The sequence below is a fragment of the Heteronotia binoei genome, chromosome 6 (assembly GCF_032191835.1).
Source record: "Heteronotia binoei isolate CCM8104 ecotype False Entrance Well chromosome 6, APGP_CSIRO_Hbin_v1, whole genome shotgun sequence".
Classification (NCBI taxonomy): domain Eukaryota; kingdom Metazoa; phylum Chordata; class Lepidosauria; order Squamata; family Gekkonidae; genus Heteronotia; species Heteronotia binoei.
This window is the reverse complement of record NC_083228.1, coordinates 138,512,950-138,533,806: the sequence shown is the minus strand read 5'-3', so window position 1 is coordinate 138,533,806 and position 20,857 is coordinate 138,512,950. Positions and strand designations below refer to the sequence as shown.

General features: G+C 50.8%; 1 protein-coding gene across 2 annotated transcripts in view; it reads left to right on the top strand.

Annotated features, from left to right (window-relative positions):
* The first annotated feature begins 7,509 nt into the window (after positions 1–7,509).
* Positions 7,510–20,857, top strand: part of LOC132574464 (cytochrome P450 2J2-like) — a 585,507-nt gene continuing 572,159 nt past the window's right edge. For both annotated transcript variants that reach the window (XM_060242819.1, XM_060242818.1), the window contains exons 1-3: positions 7,510–7,662; positions 12,842–12,982; positions 16,082–16,242. In XM_060242819.1, coding sequence (XP_060098802.1) covers positions 7,542–7,662; positions 12,842–12,982; positions 16,082–16,242 — 423 coding nt within the window. In that variant the 5' untranslated portion in view covers positions 7,510–7,541. The remainder of the gene's footprint in view (positions 7,663–12,841; positions 12,983–16,081; positions 16,243–20,857) is intronic.

The window sequence follows — 20,857 nt, the reverse complement described above, 5'->3', positions numbered from 1 at the left end:
TCTATTTTCCTTCCTTCCTTCCTTCCTTCCTTCCTTCCTTCCTTCCTTCCTTCCTTCCTTCCTTCCTTCCTTCCTTCCTTCCTTCCTTCCTTCTCCCTCTATTTTCCTTCCCCCCTCTATTTCCTTCCTTCCTTCCCCCCTCTATTTTCCTTCCTTCATTCCCGCCCTCCTTCCTTCCTCCCTCCCTCCCTCGCAGCTCTCAAATATCTGATGTTCATGTCCCGCGGCTCCCAAACTTCTGTCATTTTTTCTGTGTGCTGACTCTTATTTGGGAGAACCAGGTTTGATTCCCCCCTCCTCCACTTGCAGCTGCTGGAATGACCTTGGGTTAGCCATAGCTCTCACAGAGCTGTCTGTGAAAGGGCAGCTTCTGTCAGAGCTCTCTCAACCCCACCCACCTCACAAGGTGTCTGTTGTGAAGGGAAGGAGGTAAAGGAGATTGTAAGCTGCTCCGTGATTCAGAGTATAGGGCAGGGTATAAATCATCCTTCTTCTTCTTCTTCTGGAGTGTCAGTTTGGTGTAGTGGTTAAGTGTGAGAACTCTTATCTGGGAGAACCGGGTTTGATTCCCCACTCCTCCACTTGCACCTGCTGGAATGGCCTTGGGTCAGCCATAGCTCTGGCAGAGGTTGTCCTTGAAAGGGCAGCTGCTGTGAGAGCTCTCTCAGCCCCAACCACCTCACAGGGTGTCTGTTGTGGGGGAAGAAGGGAAAGGAGATTGTGAGCCACTCTGAGACCCTTCGGAGTGGAGGGCGGGATATAAATCCAATATCTTCATCTACCTCACAGGGTGTCTGTTGTGGGGGAGGCTCTGATTCAGAGAGAAAGGCGGGGTATGAATCTGTAGTCTTCTTCTTCCATGTTGAGAAATTCCTGGAGATTTAGGGGTGGAGCGTGGAGAGGGCAGGGCAGGATCTTGAGGGGGGGGGGGTAGAGAGGGGTGCTTGCACTGGGTGCCAAATTGGGTATGGAGTCCATTGTATTCTATGGGACCGTAAAATAGAATAGCCCATAAGGGGGTGCCATTTTTTAATCCCCCCCCCCTAAAAAAACATGTAGATCTGGTCCTGGGGAGAGTTCCCAGCAGGCTTTAATGCCACAGAATCCACCCTCCCGAGCGGCTGTTTCCTCCAGGGGAACTGATCTCTGCATTCTGGAGATCAGTTGTAGTTCCAGGAGATCTCCAGCCCTCACCTGGAGGCTGGCAACCCCCTTCCAAAGGGAGGTGGTATCTTGGCTAGCTGCCTCCCCCTTCTGTTTGCACATCTCCTGCCTGCCCCACCCAATGAAAAAGGGAGGGCACGATTCTTGGATCCAGAGTAGATCGGTGCTGGTTCTGGTTTTGTCCAAAGCAGGCACTCCCCCTTCCCCCAAGTTCAGAGGCCTCTACAAACGGCTTGGCTCTCATTTTGTGAGCAAAGTGAACACGGGAAGAGCGGTGGACAATCGCTAATCTGTTGAGCTGAGTGAGTTTGAATCCCTACTAAGGCTGACAGTCCCCTGGTGGGAGCCTGGAGACACCTGTGTTCACTAATAAAAAGGTCAAGGTAGTCCCCTGTGCAAGCACCCGTCGTTTCCAACGCTGGGTGACGCCGCTTTCACAACGTATCTGGGAGAACCGGGTTTGATTCCCCACTCCTCCACTTGCAGCTGCTGGAATGGCCTTGGGTTAGCCATAGCTCTCTTATCTGGGAGAACCGGGTTTGATTCCCCACTCCTCCACTTGCAGCTGCTGGAATGGCCTTGGGTTAGCCATAGCTCTCTTATCTGGGAGAACCGGGTTTGATTCCCCACTCCTCCACTTGCAGCTGCTGGAATGGCCTTGGGTTAGCCATAGCTCTCTTATCTGGGAGAACTGGGTTTGATTCCCCACTCCTCCCCTTGCAGCTGCTGGAATGGCCTTGGGTTAGCCGTAGCTTTCTTATCTGGGAGAACCGGGTTGGATTCCCCACTCCTCCACTTGCAGCTGCCGGAATGGCCTTGGGTTAGCCATAGCTCTCGCAGAGCTGTCCTTGAAAGGGCAACTTCTGTTAGAGCTCTCTCAGCCCAACCTACGTCACGGGGTGTCTGTTGTGGGAGAGGAAGATAAAGGCAATTGTGAGCTGCTCTGCAACTGTGAGATTCGGAGTGGAGGGTGGGATATAAATCCAAGGTCATCTTCTTCTTACATTGTAATATATAATGAAATAATTATACAACTCACGGCCCGGTTGCTAACAGGCCACGTACCGGAGGTTGGGGACCCCTGCTTTAAAGCAATAAGCACACAGTCATTCCAAAGAACACAGAATGCTCACGCTGACAAGGCCAAAGGACGATGAATTGATAATATTTATAAGTCACCGAAAGAGTCCATTGCGGAAGAGAATTTCTGAGAATGAAGCGTCCTTGTAGGTACAGGAACTTCTCTGATGCGGTAGCAATGTAGTTACGCAAAGACGATGCTGTTATATTATAGACGAAGGTGAAGACTCGAAGCGTAAGAGAGAAGAACGTCGAGTCCATTTTGGAAAACTGTGGTATTCGTTAATTTGTAATAGTGATCAACTTTAGAAATGGTGACTTTGCTAAGTCATATTAGTGAACACGGGTGTCTCCAGGCTTCCAACCTTACTGTGTTCTTTCCTGCTTTGGAGACCCTCCCCACCGCTTCAGGGTCATCAGAAAGCGGGGGGCGGGAGGGAAATGTCTGCTGGTCACTCCATTAGTCCCTATGGCAGGGGTGGGGAACCTCCATCCCGAGGGCCGTATGCGGCCCTCAAGGTCACTTGGTGTGGCCCTCAGGGATTGCTGGACCGAACCGAGCCATGTGGCAGCTTCCCTGGGGCCTGGCTGGCCAGCGAGGATCGTGGGGTCCAGCCGCGCTGTGCAGCAGCCTCCCCAGGGCCAGGCAAGGATCACAGGGCCCTAGGCTTCCCAACTCTCCCGCCCTGGCGGGGGACCCCAGGATTTCCACCCTCTTCCCCTGCTCCCCCCAAAAACGGAAGCGGGGGTAGGGGATGGAAACGGCGCCGGGAAGCATGGCCAGCCGCCGCATCCCGGAGCCGGCGAGGCCGCCGCGCCGCGCCGCTGCTGCCCCCTCCATTCCCACCGCAGCTGCTCCTCCGAGATGAGCCCAGGCTGAGCCCATCTTAGAGGAGCAGCCAAGAGGCAGCAGCAGCTCAGGGGAGGGCGAGGCAGGCCAGGAGCATGGCGAGCCGTGAATCCGGGCCCTTCTAGGACCCGGACTCGCGGCTCGCCACGCACCCGGCCCGCCTCCACCCCCACCCCCCGCTTCCACCCCAGAGGCGGAGCAGGCGAGGCGGCAGCGGCGGCCTCTTGTCCGCTTGCCATGGCTGCTCCTCCGAGATGGGCTCAGCCTGAGCCCATCTCGGAGGAGCAACCACGGCGAGCAGAGAAGAGGCGTCAGCTGCGCAGGGGCGGCTCACCGTTCCCCCCCCTCCCCCTAGCTCTACCCCATTGTCTCCTGGCTCCACCCCCAAAGTCTCCTGGCTCCACCCCCAAAGTCCCCAGATATTTTGGGGGTAGGACTTGGGAACCCTACAGGGCCCAGATGTACTGTGTGGCAGCCTCCCTGGGGCCTGGTCGGCCAGCCAGAATTGCTGCAGGGCCTGGAAAAGTTACTGTCCCAGTTCAGTTTGCACTGCAGCTTCGACCCCCTGGGCAACCAAGCTCCTATAGAAAATAGAAGCCTTCCAAAGCCCTAACAGGGGACCCAATCTCACCAGGGGAGGAAAACCACCCCAATCCCCAAGGCTAGGCTACCACCCCAACAAGACCAGGCTAATCTGGCCAGCTACGCTAGCCCACAGCCCCAGAAGCAACTCAGCCTGATAAGGTCGCCGCCGCCGCCGCCGCGCTTCCCGATGAACGCCTGCCAAACGCCGAAAACACTCCCGAAAAGGCTCCCGATGAGCCCCGCGCCCCGAAATGGCTCCCGATGAGCCCCGCGCCTCCCCGAACACCTCCAGGAAGGCCGCAGACGCACGCCGACGACGAGAGCCCTCCGATCGCCGAGGGACTGAAGACGGGACTGAAGAAGGGACGGGGAGCCAGCCGTTGACGCGGCTAAACCCCGCCCCCAGCAAAGCGCGCCTAAACGCGGCGCAGTCCCACTCTCCCGCCCTGGAGGGCAAACAGGTCCGAGCAGCCTAGCAGCTACGCTGCAGGCTGCAAGACCACGATTATCCCAGAGGGTGTGGCCTAATATGCTAATGAGTGTGTGACCTAATATGCTAATATGAGGGGATGTGGTTCAATATGCTACTGAGTTCCTGCTGGGCTTTTTCTACAAAAAAGCCCTGGACCTATGCATTTACCTAGGGTGGCGGGCCGGGTGTGTATGTGTGTTGGTGTGCCAGATTAGGCTCTCCCCACATGCCTTCAAAGAGAAAAACAACTATTTGCATTAATTTTGCTGGCCTGAATCATTCTCCCTTGGCAGAGCACTGTTTTTTAAGTTGATAATTTTTATGGCCACGAATAAATATCCATATTGCCCTTGGCAGAAAAAAGATTCCCCACCCCTGCCCGATGGAGACCAATTCCCATAGGGTATAATGGATAATTAATCTGGGCATCTGGGGCTCTGGAGGGGTTGTTTTTTGAGGTAGAAGCACCAAATTTGCAGCATAGCATCCGATGCCTCTCCTCAAAACGCCCGTCAAGTTTCAAAAGGTTTGGATCAGGGAGTCCAATTCTATGAGTCCTAAAAGAAGGTGTCTCTATCCTTCATTGTTTCTAATGGAGAGAAGGCATTTAGAAGATAGGCGATCTATTTGTTTGTTTGTTTGTTTGTTTATCTTGCCCTCCCCTAATGGGCTTAGGGCAGCTAACAACAGTTAAAATACGTTAAGTTAAAATAGAAATACGATGAAATCATTAAAAATCATTTCAAACACTTACAGTTACATCACTTTAAATGTGATTGCCAGAACTCCCTTTAGAGTTCAATCGTGCTTGTCACACCCTTGCTCCTGGCTCCACCCCCAAAGTCTCCTGGCTCCACCCCCAAAGTCCCCAGATATTTCTTGAATTGGACTTGGCAACCCCAACCCCCACTCCTCCTCCACATGAAGCCTGCAGGGTGACCTCGGCCCAGTCACGGTTCTCTCTGAACTCTCTCAGCCCGACTTGCCTCCCAAGATGTCTGTTGTGGAACAGGAAGGATGCCCAAAGACCCAAGCCGTTGGCCTGCTAAAACAATCCACTGCAGTGCACTGGATTACCATTCAGGGTGCTCAGGTTTGGCATTCTGAGGACACGCTCCTTGGCACCGTTACACGGGAGTAAGCCTTCCTGAATCCCTTGAGTTTACAAACCTGCTTTGGCGTACGTTGAACTGTTAGTCCAGTAGCTGCTACCAACTCTTCAAGGCCCAAACCAGGGTCTTTCCTAGCCTTGTGACCAAAGTAAATAAGTTTAAGACCAAGCTGCAACATTTCTTAAATCAGCAGAGACGAGTAGGGATACTAATCCCCAAGTGGGGGCAGGGGGTTCCCTGCTTTGGAGGCCCTCCCCCCGCTTCAGGGTCATCAGAAAGTGGGGGGGGGAGGAAATTTAGAACATATTGAACATATGAAGCTGCCTTCTACTGAATCAGACCCTCAAAGGTCCATCAAAGTCAGTCTTGTCTACTCAGACTGGCAGCGGCTCTCCAGGGTCTCCGGCGGAGGTTTTTCTCGCCTATTTGCCTGGACCCTTTTGAGTTGGAGATGCCGGGGATTGAACCTGGGACTTTCTGCTTACCAAGCAGATGCTTTACCCCTGAGCCACCGTCCCTCCCCTAATGTCTGCTGGGCACTCCATTATTCCCTGTGGAGACCTATTCCCATAGGGCAGGGGTGGCCAACGGTAGCTCTCCAGATGTTTTTTTGCCTACAACTTCCATCAGCCCCAGCCAGCATGGCCCAGCCAGCATAGCCAATCAATTCTCATAGGGTATAATGGGGAATTGTTCTGGAGGTTTCGGGGGCTCTGGGGGAGCTGTTTTTTGAGGTAGAGGCACAAAATTTTCAATATAGTATCTAGTGCCTCTCCCCAAAGTACCCCCCAAGTTTCAAAACAATTGGACTAAGGGGTCCAATTCTATGAGCCCCAAAAGAAGGTGCCCCTATCCTTCATTATTTCCTATGGAAGGAAGGCATTTAAAAAGGTGTGCTGTCCCTTTAAATGTGATGGCCAGAACTCTCTTGGAGTTCAATTATGCTTGTCACACCCTTGTTCCTGGCTCCACCCCCAAAGTCCCCAGATATTTCTTGAATTGGACTTGGCAACCCTACCCAAGAGGAAGCCTTTCCAATCAGAGACTGGAGCCTCCAAGTCACATGATGGCTTTAGGGGTGGGGCTTCCCCCCGCCGGCCAGCTGACTGGGGGCGGGAAGGAGTCTGGGAAAGCGGAAGAACCCCCGCTGGGACCTGTGGTTTGGCAAGCCTATTCTTCAACCAAAGGGTGATTAACACATGGAATTCACTGCCATAGGAGGTGGTGGCAGCTAGAAGCATAGACAGCTTCAGGAGGGGATTGGATAAGCATATGGAGCAGAGGTCCATCGGTGGCTATTAGCCACAGTGTATTGGTGGAACTCTCTGTCTGGGGCAGTGATGCTCTGTATTCTTGGTGCCTGGGAGGGGGCAACAGTGGGAGGACTTCTAGTGTCCTGGCCCCACTAGTGGACCTCCTGATGTCACCTGGGGGATTTTTTGGCCACTGTGTGACACAGTGTTGGACTGGATGGGCCATTGGCCTGATCCAACATGGCTTCTCTTATGTTCTTAAGTGAAGGGTGGGGTATAAATCCAGCTCCTCCTCTTCCTTCTCCCCTTCCAAATACTTGACAGGATCAGCCCTGCTTAGCTTGGGAGACACCGCCAATCTGAGGAGAAAAGGGCTGCCAACTCCTGCCAGGGGAATTCCTGGAGGCTTAGAGGGGGCACCTTTGAAGGGAGAAATTTAGGGCAAGATTTCACCTCCAGTCTATGGAATACCTTAAAGTTTGCCCTCTGAAGCTTCTATTTTCTCCAGGGGAATGGATCTCTGTAATTCTAGAATAGCTCCAGGCCCCACCTGAAGGTTGGGAACTCGCAGCAATATTGACCTTACTCTAGGTGTGGCTAAGTTGAGTTTACTGCTGACGCTTCCAGTAGACCCCGCAAGAAGATGCACACACACTCGGGCTTGTATCAAAGCAGTGTGTATTATTCAGTTATCTACAACAGTGAGTACATACAGATACTGGAACAGACCAACAAAGTGCTTCGCTCTGGTGGCAGTCAGCATATATCTAAGTAGGTCTTGTGAAGTTTTTTTGATACGCTTTGGCAGGATTCCCAATAAAATAGTCTCTGGTTTCATCGGGAATTTGGTTTTTAAAATATTTTGGATCTCTTCATCTATATTTTCCTAGTATCTTTTTGTCTTCTCACAGGCCCACCGTCTTCTTCTTTTTTTAACATTTCCAGCAAGATGTTAATAATTTCCTAATTCATGCTTATCAACTTTCCAGTTAGCAGGCATCTATGGAAACATCCTCACGGTGTGGATGGGACCGATCCCAGTGGTTGTGCTGAATGGATACGAGACAGTCTCCGAGGGTCTTCTTTTGGAAGAACTTTCCGGAAGGCCTCTGACGCCATTCTTCAGAGCTATGATGGGAGACAGAGGTAAACAGCTCATATTCTCCTTTCCTTTATATACATATATACATACATATATATACACGGCTCTGCTCCCTTTTTCTTCTGGCATGGTCCCACTTCTTTTAACATGTCCAGAACAATTTATTTCATAGAATCATAGAGTTGGAAGGGACCTCCAGGGTCATCTCGTCCAACCCCCTGCACAATGCTCTCTCTCTCAGCTTGACTTCGCGAACGAAGATTCAAGAAGGGTGCAGTAGTCCACGTCTGCTGCAGGCTCGCTGGTGGCTGACAAGACCAATGCGGGACAGGCAGATCCGGCCACAGTGGCTGCAGGGAAAAGTCTGATTTGGGGTTGGTGCTGTAGCAGTGCGATTCTTCCTCAATCTCCTTTTGTCCTCAAGACCAGCTATGCGTGCGTTCTCAAAGGAAGAGACAGCCTGGTGGATGGTGTGCCTCCATGCTTTGCGATCTGAGGCTAGGTCAGACCACTGGTGATGGTTGATGCGACAGGTGCCAAGGGATTTCTTCAAGGAGTCCTTGTACCTCTTCTTTGGTGCCCCTCTATTTCGATGGCCGGTGGAAAGTTCGCAGGAAACTCACAAATACCCTCTCCCCAAATTCACAGGATCTGCATTGCTGTCAGATCCTGTGAATTGGGGGGGGGGGTATTTGTGAGTTTCCTGCATCGTGCCATCTAGCCTCTGTTTAAAAACCTCCAAGGAAGGAGAGCCCACCACCTCCCGAAGAAGCCTGTTCCACTGAGGAATCGCTCTAATGGTCAAGAAGTTCTTCCTAATGTTGAGCCGGAAACTCTTGATTAAATTTCACCCCATTGGTTCTGGTCCTACCTTCTGGAGCCACAGAAAACAATTAACACCATCCCCTATATGACAGCCCTTCAAGTACTTGAAGATGGTGATCCTATCACCTCTCAGCCGCCTCCTCTCCAGGCTAAACATCCCCAGCTCCTTCAACCTTTCCTCATAGCACCTGGTCTCTCCAGACCCCTCACCATCTTTGTCTCCCTCCACTGGACCCATTCCAGCTTGTCTATATCCTTCTTAAAATGTGGTGCCCAAAACTGAACACAGTACTCCAGATGAGGTCTTACCAGAGCAGAGTAAAGCGATACCATCACTTCACGTGATCTGGACACTAGACTTCTGTTGATACAGCCCAAAATTATTTATTAAATTATACCCCTCCCTGCCACACACACACCTTTTTCTCCAATGGGGATCTCTCCAGTTGGGATCCAAGCTAGAGTTGCCAATCCCCAGTTGGGGAAAAAATACACAACCACAAGTAGTGATAGTGACCCACAATTACTAAGACTATAATCACATTACAATTATCGTTGAGAATACACGAATACATAGAAATATAGACATAACTCTCAAAGAGTGCAATTATGGAAGAATGTAGAGCACCAAAGTGCAGGTAGTCGACTTGTAGCTCCTGTTTCAACGAGTCTTCAAGCAATGGAAGGCTCTGCTCCATTTTTCTTCAAATAAAATAATCCACGAACCACAATTCACACAGCTTCACGGTTAATCAGTTTCAATAACCTCTTCCATATAACACTAAAGTAATCCCACATATATCCAGGGACATATAGTCTCCACTAACTTCAAACAGGCTTCAGTTCTCAAGGCTCCATCGAAGGTCAGTAGTGAGACCTCTGCGCCCAGACCACCACGATTTAGATACAGGACCTCCATCTTCATCGGATTCAATTTCAGTCGACTCTGCCTGAGCCACCCTGTCACAGCTTGTAGTGCCATGGATAGAACTTCCGGGGAGGAGTCGGACCAGCTAACCATCAGCAGATAGAGCTGGGTGCCATCTGCGTACTGATGGCATCCCAGCCCAAACCTCTGGGCAAGGGGGCGCATGTAGATGTTGAACAACTTCGGGGAGAGAACCGTCCCTTGTGGCACACCACACACAAGTGGGTGCCATCAAGATAGCTCCTCCCCTATCGCCACCCTTTGTCCCCAACCCTGGAGAAAGGAGGAGAGCCACTGTAAGGCCAACCCCTGTATCGCAACGTCAGTGAGGTGGTGGGTCAGTGACTGATGATCGACAGTGTCGAACACGGCTGACAGGTCTAAAAGCATCAGTACCACTCAACCACCTCTATCCAGATGCCTCTGGAGGTCATCTGAGAGGGCAACCAGAACTGTCTTCATCCCATGACCTGGACAAAAACTGGATTGAAAAGGGTTGAGCACAAAAGCGTCATCCAGGAAGCTCTGTAATTGCACTGCTACCGCCCTCTCAATAATGTTGTCCAAAAAAGTCAAGTTTGACACCAGCCAATAGTTTGCCAATATGGCTGGGTCCAATTATGGTTTCTTTAGAAGGGGGTGGACCACTGCCTCCTTAAGAGGCTGAGGGAAGGTCCCTTAAGATAGGGACCTATTAATAATTTCCCTCAAGGGAACCCTTAATTCTCCCCGGCTGGCTTTTATTAGCCAGAATGGGCACTGGTCCAGGCTACGTGGTTGAGTGTATAGTGGAGAGCGTTCTGTCAACTTCCTCCAGGCTGAGTGGAGTGAAATAACCCAAAATCTGACTAGAAGACATAGATGGAGCTTCGAATTCATCTACTGTTTCAACGGTGGCAGGGCGGTCACGGTGGAGCAACAAGACCTTATCTGCAAGAAAGCTCACAGAAGCCTCGCAACCAATTCCCTATTTTGCCCTACGGTAGGGTAGTTAAAGACTGATTATTCTAAACAATTGTACTGGGTGCAGATTTGCAGATGCAATCGTGGCCATAAGATAGGCTTTCTTAGCAGCCTTGACTACTACTCATAGGTTCTCATAAACGACCTATAAGATGTTCTTGTCACTTCGTCACGGGCATGCCGCCATGGCCTTTCTAGCCGTCTGAGCCTCTGTTTCATCAACAGTAGTTCCGGAGTAGACCATGGCACCACCTTTGAATGGAGGCAGAGAGGGTGCCTGGGAGCAATCTCATCAACGGCCATGGAGACCCTGTTTTGCCAGGTCTCCACTAGCTCATCTAGAGAGTCACCAGGGGGCCAAGGATCCCGTAGAGCCATCTGCATAGCCGCCCAAACAGGGTTGGTGTGGAACGTTCACATGGGCCTTCAGGGCATAGTGGTCCGAACCACGCCACTGCAGCAGCAGTGATACAGTCCACTGTCACCCCCGCCGCAAAGACCAAATCTAGCATGTCTCCAGCCTGGTGAGCGGGAGTTGTTACACATTGAGAGAATCCCAGTGCTGCCATGGTTGACACCAGGTCCGTCGCCTGTGTGGAGCTCGTGTCATTGGCGTGGACATTGAAATCACCCAGAACCAAAAGCCTTGGGTCTTCCAGCGCCTAGCCTGCTATGGCCTCCACCTGGCATCCACCTTCGGGCTGCATGTGTCAGTATGGCCCGGATCTGGTGAGGTGAATGTACTATAATATTTTCCCAAGAATATAATTTTCTAACACAAGGGATGGTAAGGCACTGGCTGGTGCGTTGGGCGGCCGCTACATTCCGATTGGCCACTGTCCTGTCCGGCATCCCATGGCTGGGGATGCCTTTTAGAAGTGATCAACGCACCAAGCAAAGATGAACACCATATCAGTTTTATCGATCTCCTAAGATCAACAGAAGGAATGTACTCACTGTCTCTGTTACGTCGGATGTGGGAAATCATGCAGGTTTCCTATTCAGTCGATGCATAGTGGTGAAAAGAAAGCTTTCATGCTAGCTAATCAGAATACTAACAAAGAAGAAGGAAGAGGGACAATATACATATTTCCTGGGCTCTTTAATTGACCGGAAAGGCCTCCTACAGTAGCCAATAAAGGCTTAAGAGCATTCTGAACTACACATCCCATAATTCTTAGCATTTAAGGGTACAGAACTATTTTCCTACTTCTGTGTTAGCCATCTGCTCCTTCACGGGGCAGAACAGCCGCCCTTGCTGAGCCAGCCAATCAGGTAATATCCATTTGAATGAAGCCCATTGTTTGAGAGACTCCTTGCAGCTACATTCAGAGTGGCTGCCCTTGCTGAGCCAGCCAATCAGGTAATATCCATTTGAATGAAGCCCATTGTTTGAGAGACTCCTTGCAGCTACATTCAGAGTGGCTGCCCATGCTGACCCAGCCAATCAGGTAATATCTATTTGAATGAAGCCCATGCAAACAAGGGTTCTGAGTGTCTGTTTTTCTATTGGGTTGTTTATTGCTGGAGGTGTGTTTTGGGCGGAGTTTCTGTGTATATAGTTGTGGCTAGCCTGGTGTGTTTTCAGCTGGATTTTCACTATTAAGAGAGCAATGCTGGAACCACCATAGTGTCCAATCCACTACTTTTCAGGGCACTTTCCCAGTAGAGTTTTTGATTGACGGGGCAGATTAAAAAGACGTTTCAGCGACAGCTGCCACCACAGTGCCCATTTTATTCCATCTCTTTCTGCTCTTTCCCAGAGCATTTTTTTAAAAAAATATTTCCCTTCTCTTGAGTTCCCTCTGTGTGGTTGGCTCTGCAGCTATTTCATAGTTGAGTTCACCGCTTCATTCTGAAGGTGCCCGCAGACTGGAAAAGGCTGGGGATCCCTGATCTAACCAATCTACGAAAAGGCGAAACACAAATCCACTGTGATCTGTTACATCCAGGGGTCGTTTTGTAGAAAAATTGGTGGCAGAGCTCATTAGCATCACTCATAGCATATGCTGCCCCCCCCCAGCCAAAAGCAACCCGATGCAAGAAAGGAGAGCCCCAGGCAAGTGAGACCTGTTTAGGCTGGCTAGAGATCCAGCCAGCCCAAGCAGGCCTCACTCACCTGGGGCTCTCCTTGGCTGCCCGCCCCCACAGTCAAAAGGCCAGCAAGCCACCCAAAATCACATAAGAAGTGGAGAAAGGGTGGTGTGGGTGGTGTGGTGTTGGTTAATGACAGCTGCTGGGCCTGGCAAAGCCCCTGGTGGCTGGCTTGCTGCCTGTTCTCCTAATCCAGGAATAGTAATGCAGCTGCACCTACTATTCAATGGACAGGGTAGGTGGGGAGGAGGAGGGGGAGCCCTCAGAAAGGCTCCGGAGCTGTGCTCCTGTGAGCTTCTGCTGAATTCCAGGCCTGGTTACGTCCATGAGTGTCATCAAGCGAAGAAAGATCCTACCCTGCGTAGGATGCTGTTAATGCGAAGCAAAGGTTTTTGCTCCCTTCTGTGCTGCAGGAGTTTTCCTTACTAACGGCCACACTTGGAAGCAGCAGAGACGTTTTGCCTTCACCATCCTCAAGAACCTGGCGACGAACATCCAGCAATGCATACAAGGGGAAGCCGACTGTCTTGTGAAGGTGCTGGCGAACAAGCAAGGTAGACTCACCGTCAGACAGCTGCAGCACTGACATGCTCTGAGATACGGGCTGCTTCCAGGGTCAGTGCGTGGGCGTAGGCGAAGTAGGCAGCCGCCTTGGGCGCCATTTGGCCTAGGGGCACCATGAGGCACCCCCTCGACCCGTGCCTGCTGCCCTCCATCTCCCCGTGCCCGCTGCTGTCCACCTCCCCACAGCCACTGCCCTCCGCTTCCCTACACCCGCTGCCATCTGCCTCCCCGCGCCAGCCGCCGCCCGCCTCCCTGTGCCCACCACCCTGCACCCAAAGCGCACTCGCTTCCTGCTAGATTTGCCAATCCCCAGGTCCCAGCGGGGGTTCTTCCACTTTCCCAGGCTCCTTCCCGCCCCCAGTCAGCTGGCCAGGGGGGGAAGCCCCGCCCTCAGAGGACCATGTGCCTTTCCACCTTCGGAGGCTTCAGTCTCCAATTGAAAGGCTTCCTCTTGGGCTGGGGCGTCTGTGTTACTTTGAAGAAGTTGGCAGCAACTCATGAGTAAAGAGGCCAATCCCTCGCTTCAGAGTTGCCAGAAACGGGGTGTGGCGGGGGGGAGGGAAACGTCTGCTGAGCACTTCATTATTCCCTATGTGGAGATTGATTCTCATAGGGTAGAATGGGGAATTGATCTGGAAGTTTCAGGGGCTCTGGGGGAGCTGTTTTTTGAGGTAGAGGCACCACATTGTCAGTACACTATTTAGTGCCTCTCCCCAAAGTACCTTCCAAGTTTCAAAACAATTGGACCAGGGGGTCCAATTCTATGAGCCCCAAAAGAAGGTGCCCCTATCCTTCTTTATTTCCTATGGAAGGAAGACATTTAAAAAGGTGTGCTGTCCCTTTAAATGTGATGGCCAGAACTCCCTGGGAGTTCAATTATGCTTGTCACACCCTTGTTCCTGGCTCCACCCCCAAAGTCCCCAGATATTTCTTGAATTGGACTTGGCAACCTTACTTCTCACGAGTGCTCAGGCCAACCCACCCCTGCTTCAAAGGGAGCCGTCCGGCACCCTTTGAAGCAGGGGAGGGCCGGGCTGAGCGTCCGTGCGAAGCTCACGCAGCCTGATGACGTCACTTCCGGTGACGTCATTGGACCAGAGGACATCGGAGGGCGGGTGAACAGGCCTTGGTCTAGGGGCGCCAGAACCCATGGCTGCTTCTGGAAAGCTGGATTCAAATTCGGCAGCACCTTAAAAACCAACAAGGTTTCAAGATTCCAAGCTCCCTTCATCAGATTCAGGGTTTTCGTTGAGCTGGAACGCACAGGAACACAGTTCTGGCTGGCTTGGCATCGTGAGTGTGGCCTAATATGCAAATGAGTTCCTGCTGGGTTTTTTTCTATTAAAAAGCCCTGTGTGAAACAATTATGAGGGTGGGGTGTCGTTTAATATGCGAATGAGTTCCTGCTGGGCTTTTCCTACAAAAAAGCTCTGTGTGGAACAACGGTGGTGTCAGGGGGTGTGGCCTAATATGCAAATGAGTTTGTGCTGGACTTTTTCTATAAAAAGCCTTTTGTGGAACAACGGTGGTGTCAGGGGGGGTGACCTAATACACAAATAAGTTCCTGCTGGGCTTTTTCTACAAAGAAAAGCCCTGGTCAGATTCAAGCAAGAATGGACAACCCCTAGTCCTTCCATTCCAGTCAGAAGGACGTTGCAAAGAAGGAAGTCAGGATGCAAAGGTAAAATGTAAGAGCTGGTTGAGTTCGCCTTCTGCTTTTGCATCCGGACTCTTTTCTTTGCAACACCCCTTCTGTTCGAGGTGGAAGGACTGCAGGATCTCTGTTCTGATTGTATCTGACAAAGGGAGCGTTGACTCTCGAAAGCTTATCCCTCAAAAATCTCCCTTTGCTGGAGGTCCATCAGTGGCTATTAGTCACAGTGTATTGTTGGAACTCTCTGTCTGGGGCAGTGATGCTCTGTATCCTTGGTGCTTGGGAAGGGCGACAGTGGGAGGGCTTCTAGTGTCCTGGCCCCACTGGTGGACCTCCTGATGGCACCTGGGTTTTGGCCACTGTGTGACACAGAGTGTTGGACTGGATGGGTCATTGGCCTGATCCAACATGGCTTCTCTTATGGAACTCTCTGTCTGGGGCAGTGATGCACTGTATTCTTGGTGCTTGGGAGGGGCAACAGTGGGAGGGCTTCTAGTGAACTGGCCCCACTGATGGACCTCCTGATGGCACTTGGGTTTTTTGGCCACTGTGTGACACAGAGTGTTGGACTGGAAGGGCCATTGGCCTGATCCAATACGGTTTCTCTTATGTTCTTATGTCTCGGGCAGTGACGCTCTGTATTCTTGGTGCTTGAGGGGCAACAGTGGGAGGGCTTCTGGAGTTTTGGTCCAGCTGGTTGACCTCCTGATGGCCACTGTGTGACGCAGGCTGTTGGACTGGATGGGCCACTGGCTTGATCCAACATGGCTTCTCTCATGTTATTATGTTTGGGGCATTCTTGGTGCTTGGAGGGAGGCAACAGTGGGAGGGCTTCTAGTGTCCTGACCCCGCTGATGGACCTCCTGATGGCACCTGGGTTTTCTGGCCACTGTGTGACAGAGTGTCGGACTGGATGGGCCATTGGCCTGTTCCAACATGGCTTCTCTTATGTTCTTAAGTTCTTTGTCAGATAGAAATCAGGATGTTGCTATCTGAGCCCTTATATCTCAACCAGAAGCTGTAAACAAGGGACTCGAGATGCGAGTCAACTTCTGACTGGAATAGAAGAACTCAGGTATTTTCAGGGTTTTTTTGTAGCATGAGCTGCTCTGCATATTAGGCCACACACCCCTGATGCAGCCAGTCCTCCAAGAGCTTATAAGGTTCTTAGTACAGGGTCTACCATAAACTCCAAGAGGACTGGTTACATCGGTGTGTATAGTCTAATATGCAAATGAGTTCCTGTTGGACTTATTTCTACAAGAAAGCCCTGTGTAAAACAATAGTGATGTCAGGGGTGTGGTCTAATATGCAAATGAGTTCCTGCTGGGCTTTTCCTGCCCCCCCCAAGCCCTGTGGCCTAATATGCAAAGAGTTCCTGCTACCCTGGATAAATTCCAAAGTCGAGATTGGCCCCTTTCTCCTGTATCCCCAGGGTCAGCCTTTGAACCGAAACCTGACATGATGCGTGCCGTTGCCAACGTGATCTGCGCCACCGTGCTCGGTCACCGCTTTACCGAAGAGGACCGCTCTTTCAACAAGATGATCAAAGCCATCTACTTGATCATTTTTGTCCCATTCACTCCGTTGGGCAGGGTGAGCGTTCCAGCATTTAGCCTTGCGCTTATCAGTGTAATTGTTCTTCTCGTACTGATTGGCGTCTCACCCTTAGCTCACAAGCTTTCTTGTGAGAGCCAGTTTGGTGTAGTGGTTGAGTGTGTGGACTCTTATCTGGGAGAACCGGGTTTGAAGGGCTGTCATCTAGAGGATGGTGTGGAATTGTTTTCTGTGGCCCCAGAAGGTAGGACCAGAACCAACGGGTTGAAATTAAAAGAGTTTCTGGCTCAACATTAGGAAGCACTTCCTGACAGAGCGGTTCCTCAGTGGAACAGGCTTCCTCGGGAGGTGGTGGGCTCTCCTTCCTTGGAGGTTTTTCAACAGAGGCTAGATGGCCATCTGACAGCAATGAAGATCCTGTGAATTGAGGGGGAGGTATTGTGAGTTTCCTGCATTGAGCAGGGAGTTGGACTAGATGACCCTGGAGGTCCCTTCCAACTCTATGATTCTATGACTTTCCACTCCTCCACTTGCAGCTGCTGGAATGACCTTGGGTCAGCCATAGCTATCACAGTAGTTGTCCTTGAAAGGGCAGCTGCTGTGAAAGTCCTCTCAGCCCCACCCACCTCACAGGGTGTCTGTTGTGGGGGGAGAAGATATAGCAGATTGTAAGCCACTCTGAGACTCTGATTCAGAGAGAAGGGCGGGGTATAAATCTGCAGTCTTCTTCTTCTAGAGCCCTCTCAGCCCCACCCACCTCACAGGGCGTCTGTCGTGGGGGGAGAAGATGTAGGAGATTGTAAGCCTCTCTGAGTCTCTGATTCCGAGAGAAGGGCGGGGTATAAATCTGAAGTCTTCTTCTTCTTCTTCTTTTGAACCATTGTGTCTAAGCATGAATATAATTATAATTAGTATAACGATACAATAATATTACTAATCCTGCCAGGGCACAGCCTCTTCAAAAGAAAGCCAGTCAAGTGAAATACATTTTCTCGTACGATACGTATTGGAATTCTAAAAAATATTCCTGAGACTTTGTCCTGTAATCCTACCTGAGTTGTGCTCTTTTAAATCCTCAGATTTAAATGGAATTAGAAAGACATAGCTTTGTATAGGATGTCAGTGTGAATTTACTTAATCCCTTTAAATGTTTAAGAGACATTTTACAATTCCAAAGCATTGCAAAAAGCTGTGTCTGAGGTACTGGGGAAATGCAGCTTTTTCTATACGTAGCAAGGCTACCACAAAGTTGAAGAATTAGGGTTGCCAAGTCCAATTAAAGAAAAATCTGGGGACTTTGGGGGTGGAGCCAGGAGACTTTGGGGGTGGAGCCAGGAGACATTGGGGGTGGAGCCAGGAACAAGGATGTGACAAGCATAATTGAACTCCAAGGGAGTTCTGGCCATCACATATAAAGGGACAGCACGCCTTTTTAAATGCCTACCTTCCATAGGAAATATTGAAGGATCGGGGCACCATCTTTTGGGGCTCATAGAATTGGACCCTCTGGTCCAATCGTTTTGAAACTTGGGGGGTATTTTGGGGAGAGGCACTAGATGCTATACTAAAAATCTGGTGCCTCTACCTCAAAAAATAGCCCCCAATACCCACGGATCAATTCCCTATTATTCCCTATGGGAATCATTCTCCATAGGGAATAATAGAGTGCCTAGTAGACATTTCCCTCCCCCACCACGCTTTCTAAAGTGGGGGGAGGGCCTCCATACCAGGGAATCCCCCCTCCCTGCCCCCTCCCTCTCTCACACACACACACAAACACTTACCGTACTTGGTCTTCTTCCAGCAGAATGTGCTTGCTGTGAAAACGAAAGGAAGGCTGCACAGGAAAAGCAAGGGAGGGGCCGTTCTCCATGGAAACTGTTACTTCCCCATGAAGCCCTTCCTATTTCCTGCGCAGCCTTAAAGGGACACATTTTAAAACAGATCAGAAGCTCTACAACATGATGCCTAAAGGTATATTCTCTCCCCCACCCCCCGCCCCCAGATTTTTTGAGAGCGGGGGGAGAAGGATGCAATTTCGGGGGTCCCCTGCCAGGGCGGGGGGGTTGGGAAGCCTATGAAGAATCCATTGCATGATCGATCTCTTTAATTTAGACATTACTTGGACCCTTTTTTTGACATAATTGCAGTTAGCAAAACATATTTCAATTTATGTCTGTTGTGTTCTTGTTGCTGTTGTTTTCAAAAAGGTGAAACGGAAAAGCTGGGAATAGGTTTTTAATTGAGAGGCAGTTTGGTGTAGTAGATAAGTCAGCAGACTCTTATCTGGGAGAACCGGGTTTGATTCCCCACTCCTCCGCTTGCAGCTGCTGGAATGGCCTTGGGTCAGCCCTAGCTCTCCCAGGAGTTGTCCTTGAAAGGGCAGCTTCTGGGAGAGCTCTCTCAGCCCCACCCACCTCACAGGGTGTCTGTTGTGGAGGGGGGGAAGGTAAAGGAAATCGTGACTGCTCTGAGATTCAGAGTATAGGGTGGGATGTAAATCCAATATCTTCTTCATTTTCTACTTCAGAAAAGTATAGATAATTGCTGTGTAGTTTCTCTGGACTGAAGAACACCATGGAATGAGACTGTTATCTGTGAACAGCCCCCATCCCCTTCCTGAAAATATGATTTAACCCCACCATTGCCTTTCTGCTTGGGGACATTTTTTACACAATCACACACACACACACACTGGTACCGATTGTGTTATCTGTGGGGGTGGGTTGTTGTACCTACTGTCAGGCCTTGAATTCAGCAGAAGCTCAAAGGAGCACAGCTCCTGAACCTTCCTGAGGGTTCCCCCTCCTCCTCCCCACCTCCCTTGTCCATTGAATAGTAGGTGCAGCTGTATAACAATCCCTAGGAGAGCGGGCAGCCAGCCAGCCACCAAAAGCTTTGCCACGCCCCCAGTAGACCTCATTAACCCCTGGAGAAGCCCACGCCACCCTTTCTTCTTATGTGATTTTGGGCAGCAGGTGGCTTGCTGGCCTTTTGACTGTGAGGGGGGCAGCCCAGGAGAGCCCCAGGTGAGCGAGGCCTTGCTTGGGCTGGCTGGATCTCTAGCCAGCCCAAGCAGACTTCGCTTGCCCGGGGCTCACCTCTCTTGCATCGGGTTCCTTTTGGCTGTTGGGGGGGGGGTGGCATATGCTAATGAGTGATGCTAATGAGCCCCACCCCCTATTTTTCTACGGAATGACCCCTGCCTACTGTTGCCAGCTCCGGGTGGGAAAATGCCTGGAGATCACCATCTTCAAGTACTTGAAGGGCCGTCAGACAGAGGATAGTGTAGGATTGTTTTCGGTGGCCCCAGAAGGTTAGACCAGAAAATCGAAATTAAATCAAAAGAGTTTCCAGCTCAACATGAGGAAGAACTCCCTGACCGTTAGAGCGGTTCCTCAGGGGAACAGGCTTCCTCGGGAGGTGGGGGGCTCTCCTCCCTTGGAGGTCTTTCAACAGAGGCTAGAGGGCCATCTGACAGCAATGAGGATCCTGTGAATTTAGGGGGAGTAGGGTTACCATTCCCCAGGTGGGGGCAGGGGATCCCCCGGTTTGGCAGCCCTCCCCCCCCCCCCTCTTCAGAGTCATCAGAAAGTGGGAGGGGGAATGGAAATGTCTGCTGGGCACTCCATTATTCCCTATGGAGAACAATTCCTATGGTATAATGAAGAATTGAACTGCAGTTACCTGGGGCTCTGGGGGAGCTGTTATTTGAAGTAGAGACACCGTGTTTTCAGCATATCATCCAGTGCCTCTCCTCAAAACATCCCCCAAGTTTCAAAATAATTGGACTAGAGGGTCCAATTCTATGAGTCCCAAAAGAAGGTGCCCCTATCCTTCCTTATTTCCAATGGAGGGAAGGTATTTAAAAGGAATGCGGTCCCTTTCAATGTGATGTCCAGAACTTCCTTTAGAGTTCAGTTATGCTTGTCGCAACCTTGCTCCTGGCTCCACCCCCAAAGTCTCTTGGCTCCACCCCCCAAAGCCCCCAGATATTTCTTGAATTTGACCTGGCAACCCTGCTCTTTGAAGAAACGGGATATAAAATTATAAGTACAAAAATAAATTCGAAATAGCTTTTGCTCTTCTGCAAATGTGACCTCTCTGATTATGTTATCAAAGAGGAAAGAGTATGGGAATGAGGGCATTAACCCTTTCCCTCCCTGCTGCTTTCTTGCTGAAAGATGGCAAACCCTCTGCTTTCACACCACCAAAGTGCTTCAGGAATGTTTCCAGCGGGAGGGACGGTGGCTCAGTGGTAGAGCATCTGCTTGGGAAGCAGAAGGTCCCAGGTTCAGTCCCCGGCATCTCCAACTAAAAAAGGTCCAGGCAAGTAGGCGTGAAAAACCTCAGCTTGAGAACCTGGAGAGCCACTGCCAATCAGGGGAGGGACGGTGGCTCAGTGGTAGAGCATCTGCTTGATAAGCAGAAGGTCCCAGGTTCAATCCCAGGCATCTCCAACTAAAAGGGTCCAGGCAAATAGGTGTGGAAAAAAACCTCTCAGCTTGAGACCCTGGAGAGCCGCTGCCCGTCTGAGAAGACAAGACTGACTTTGATGGACTGAGGGTCTGATTCAGTATAAGGCAGCTTCATCTGTTCATATGATCCCCCTGATGAACACCGCAGCCTGAAGGACTATTCCTCATCTCCATAT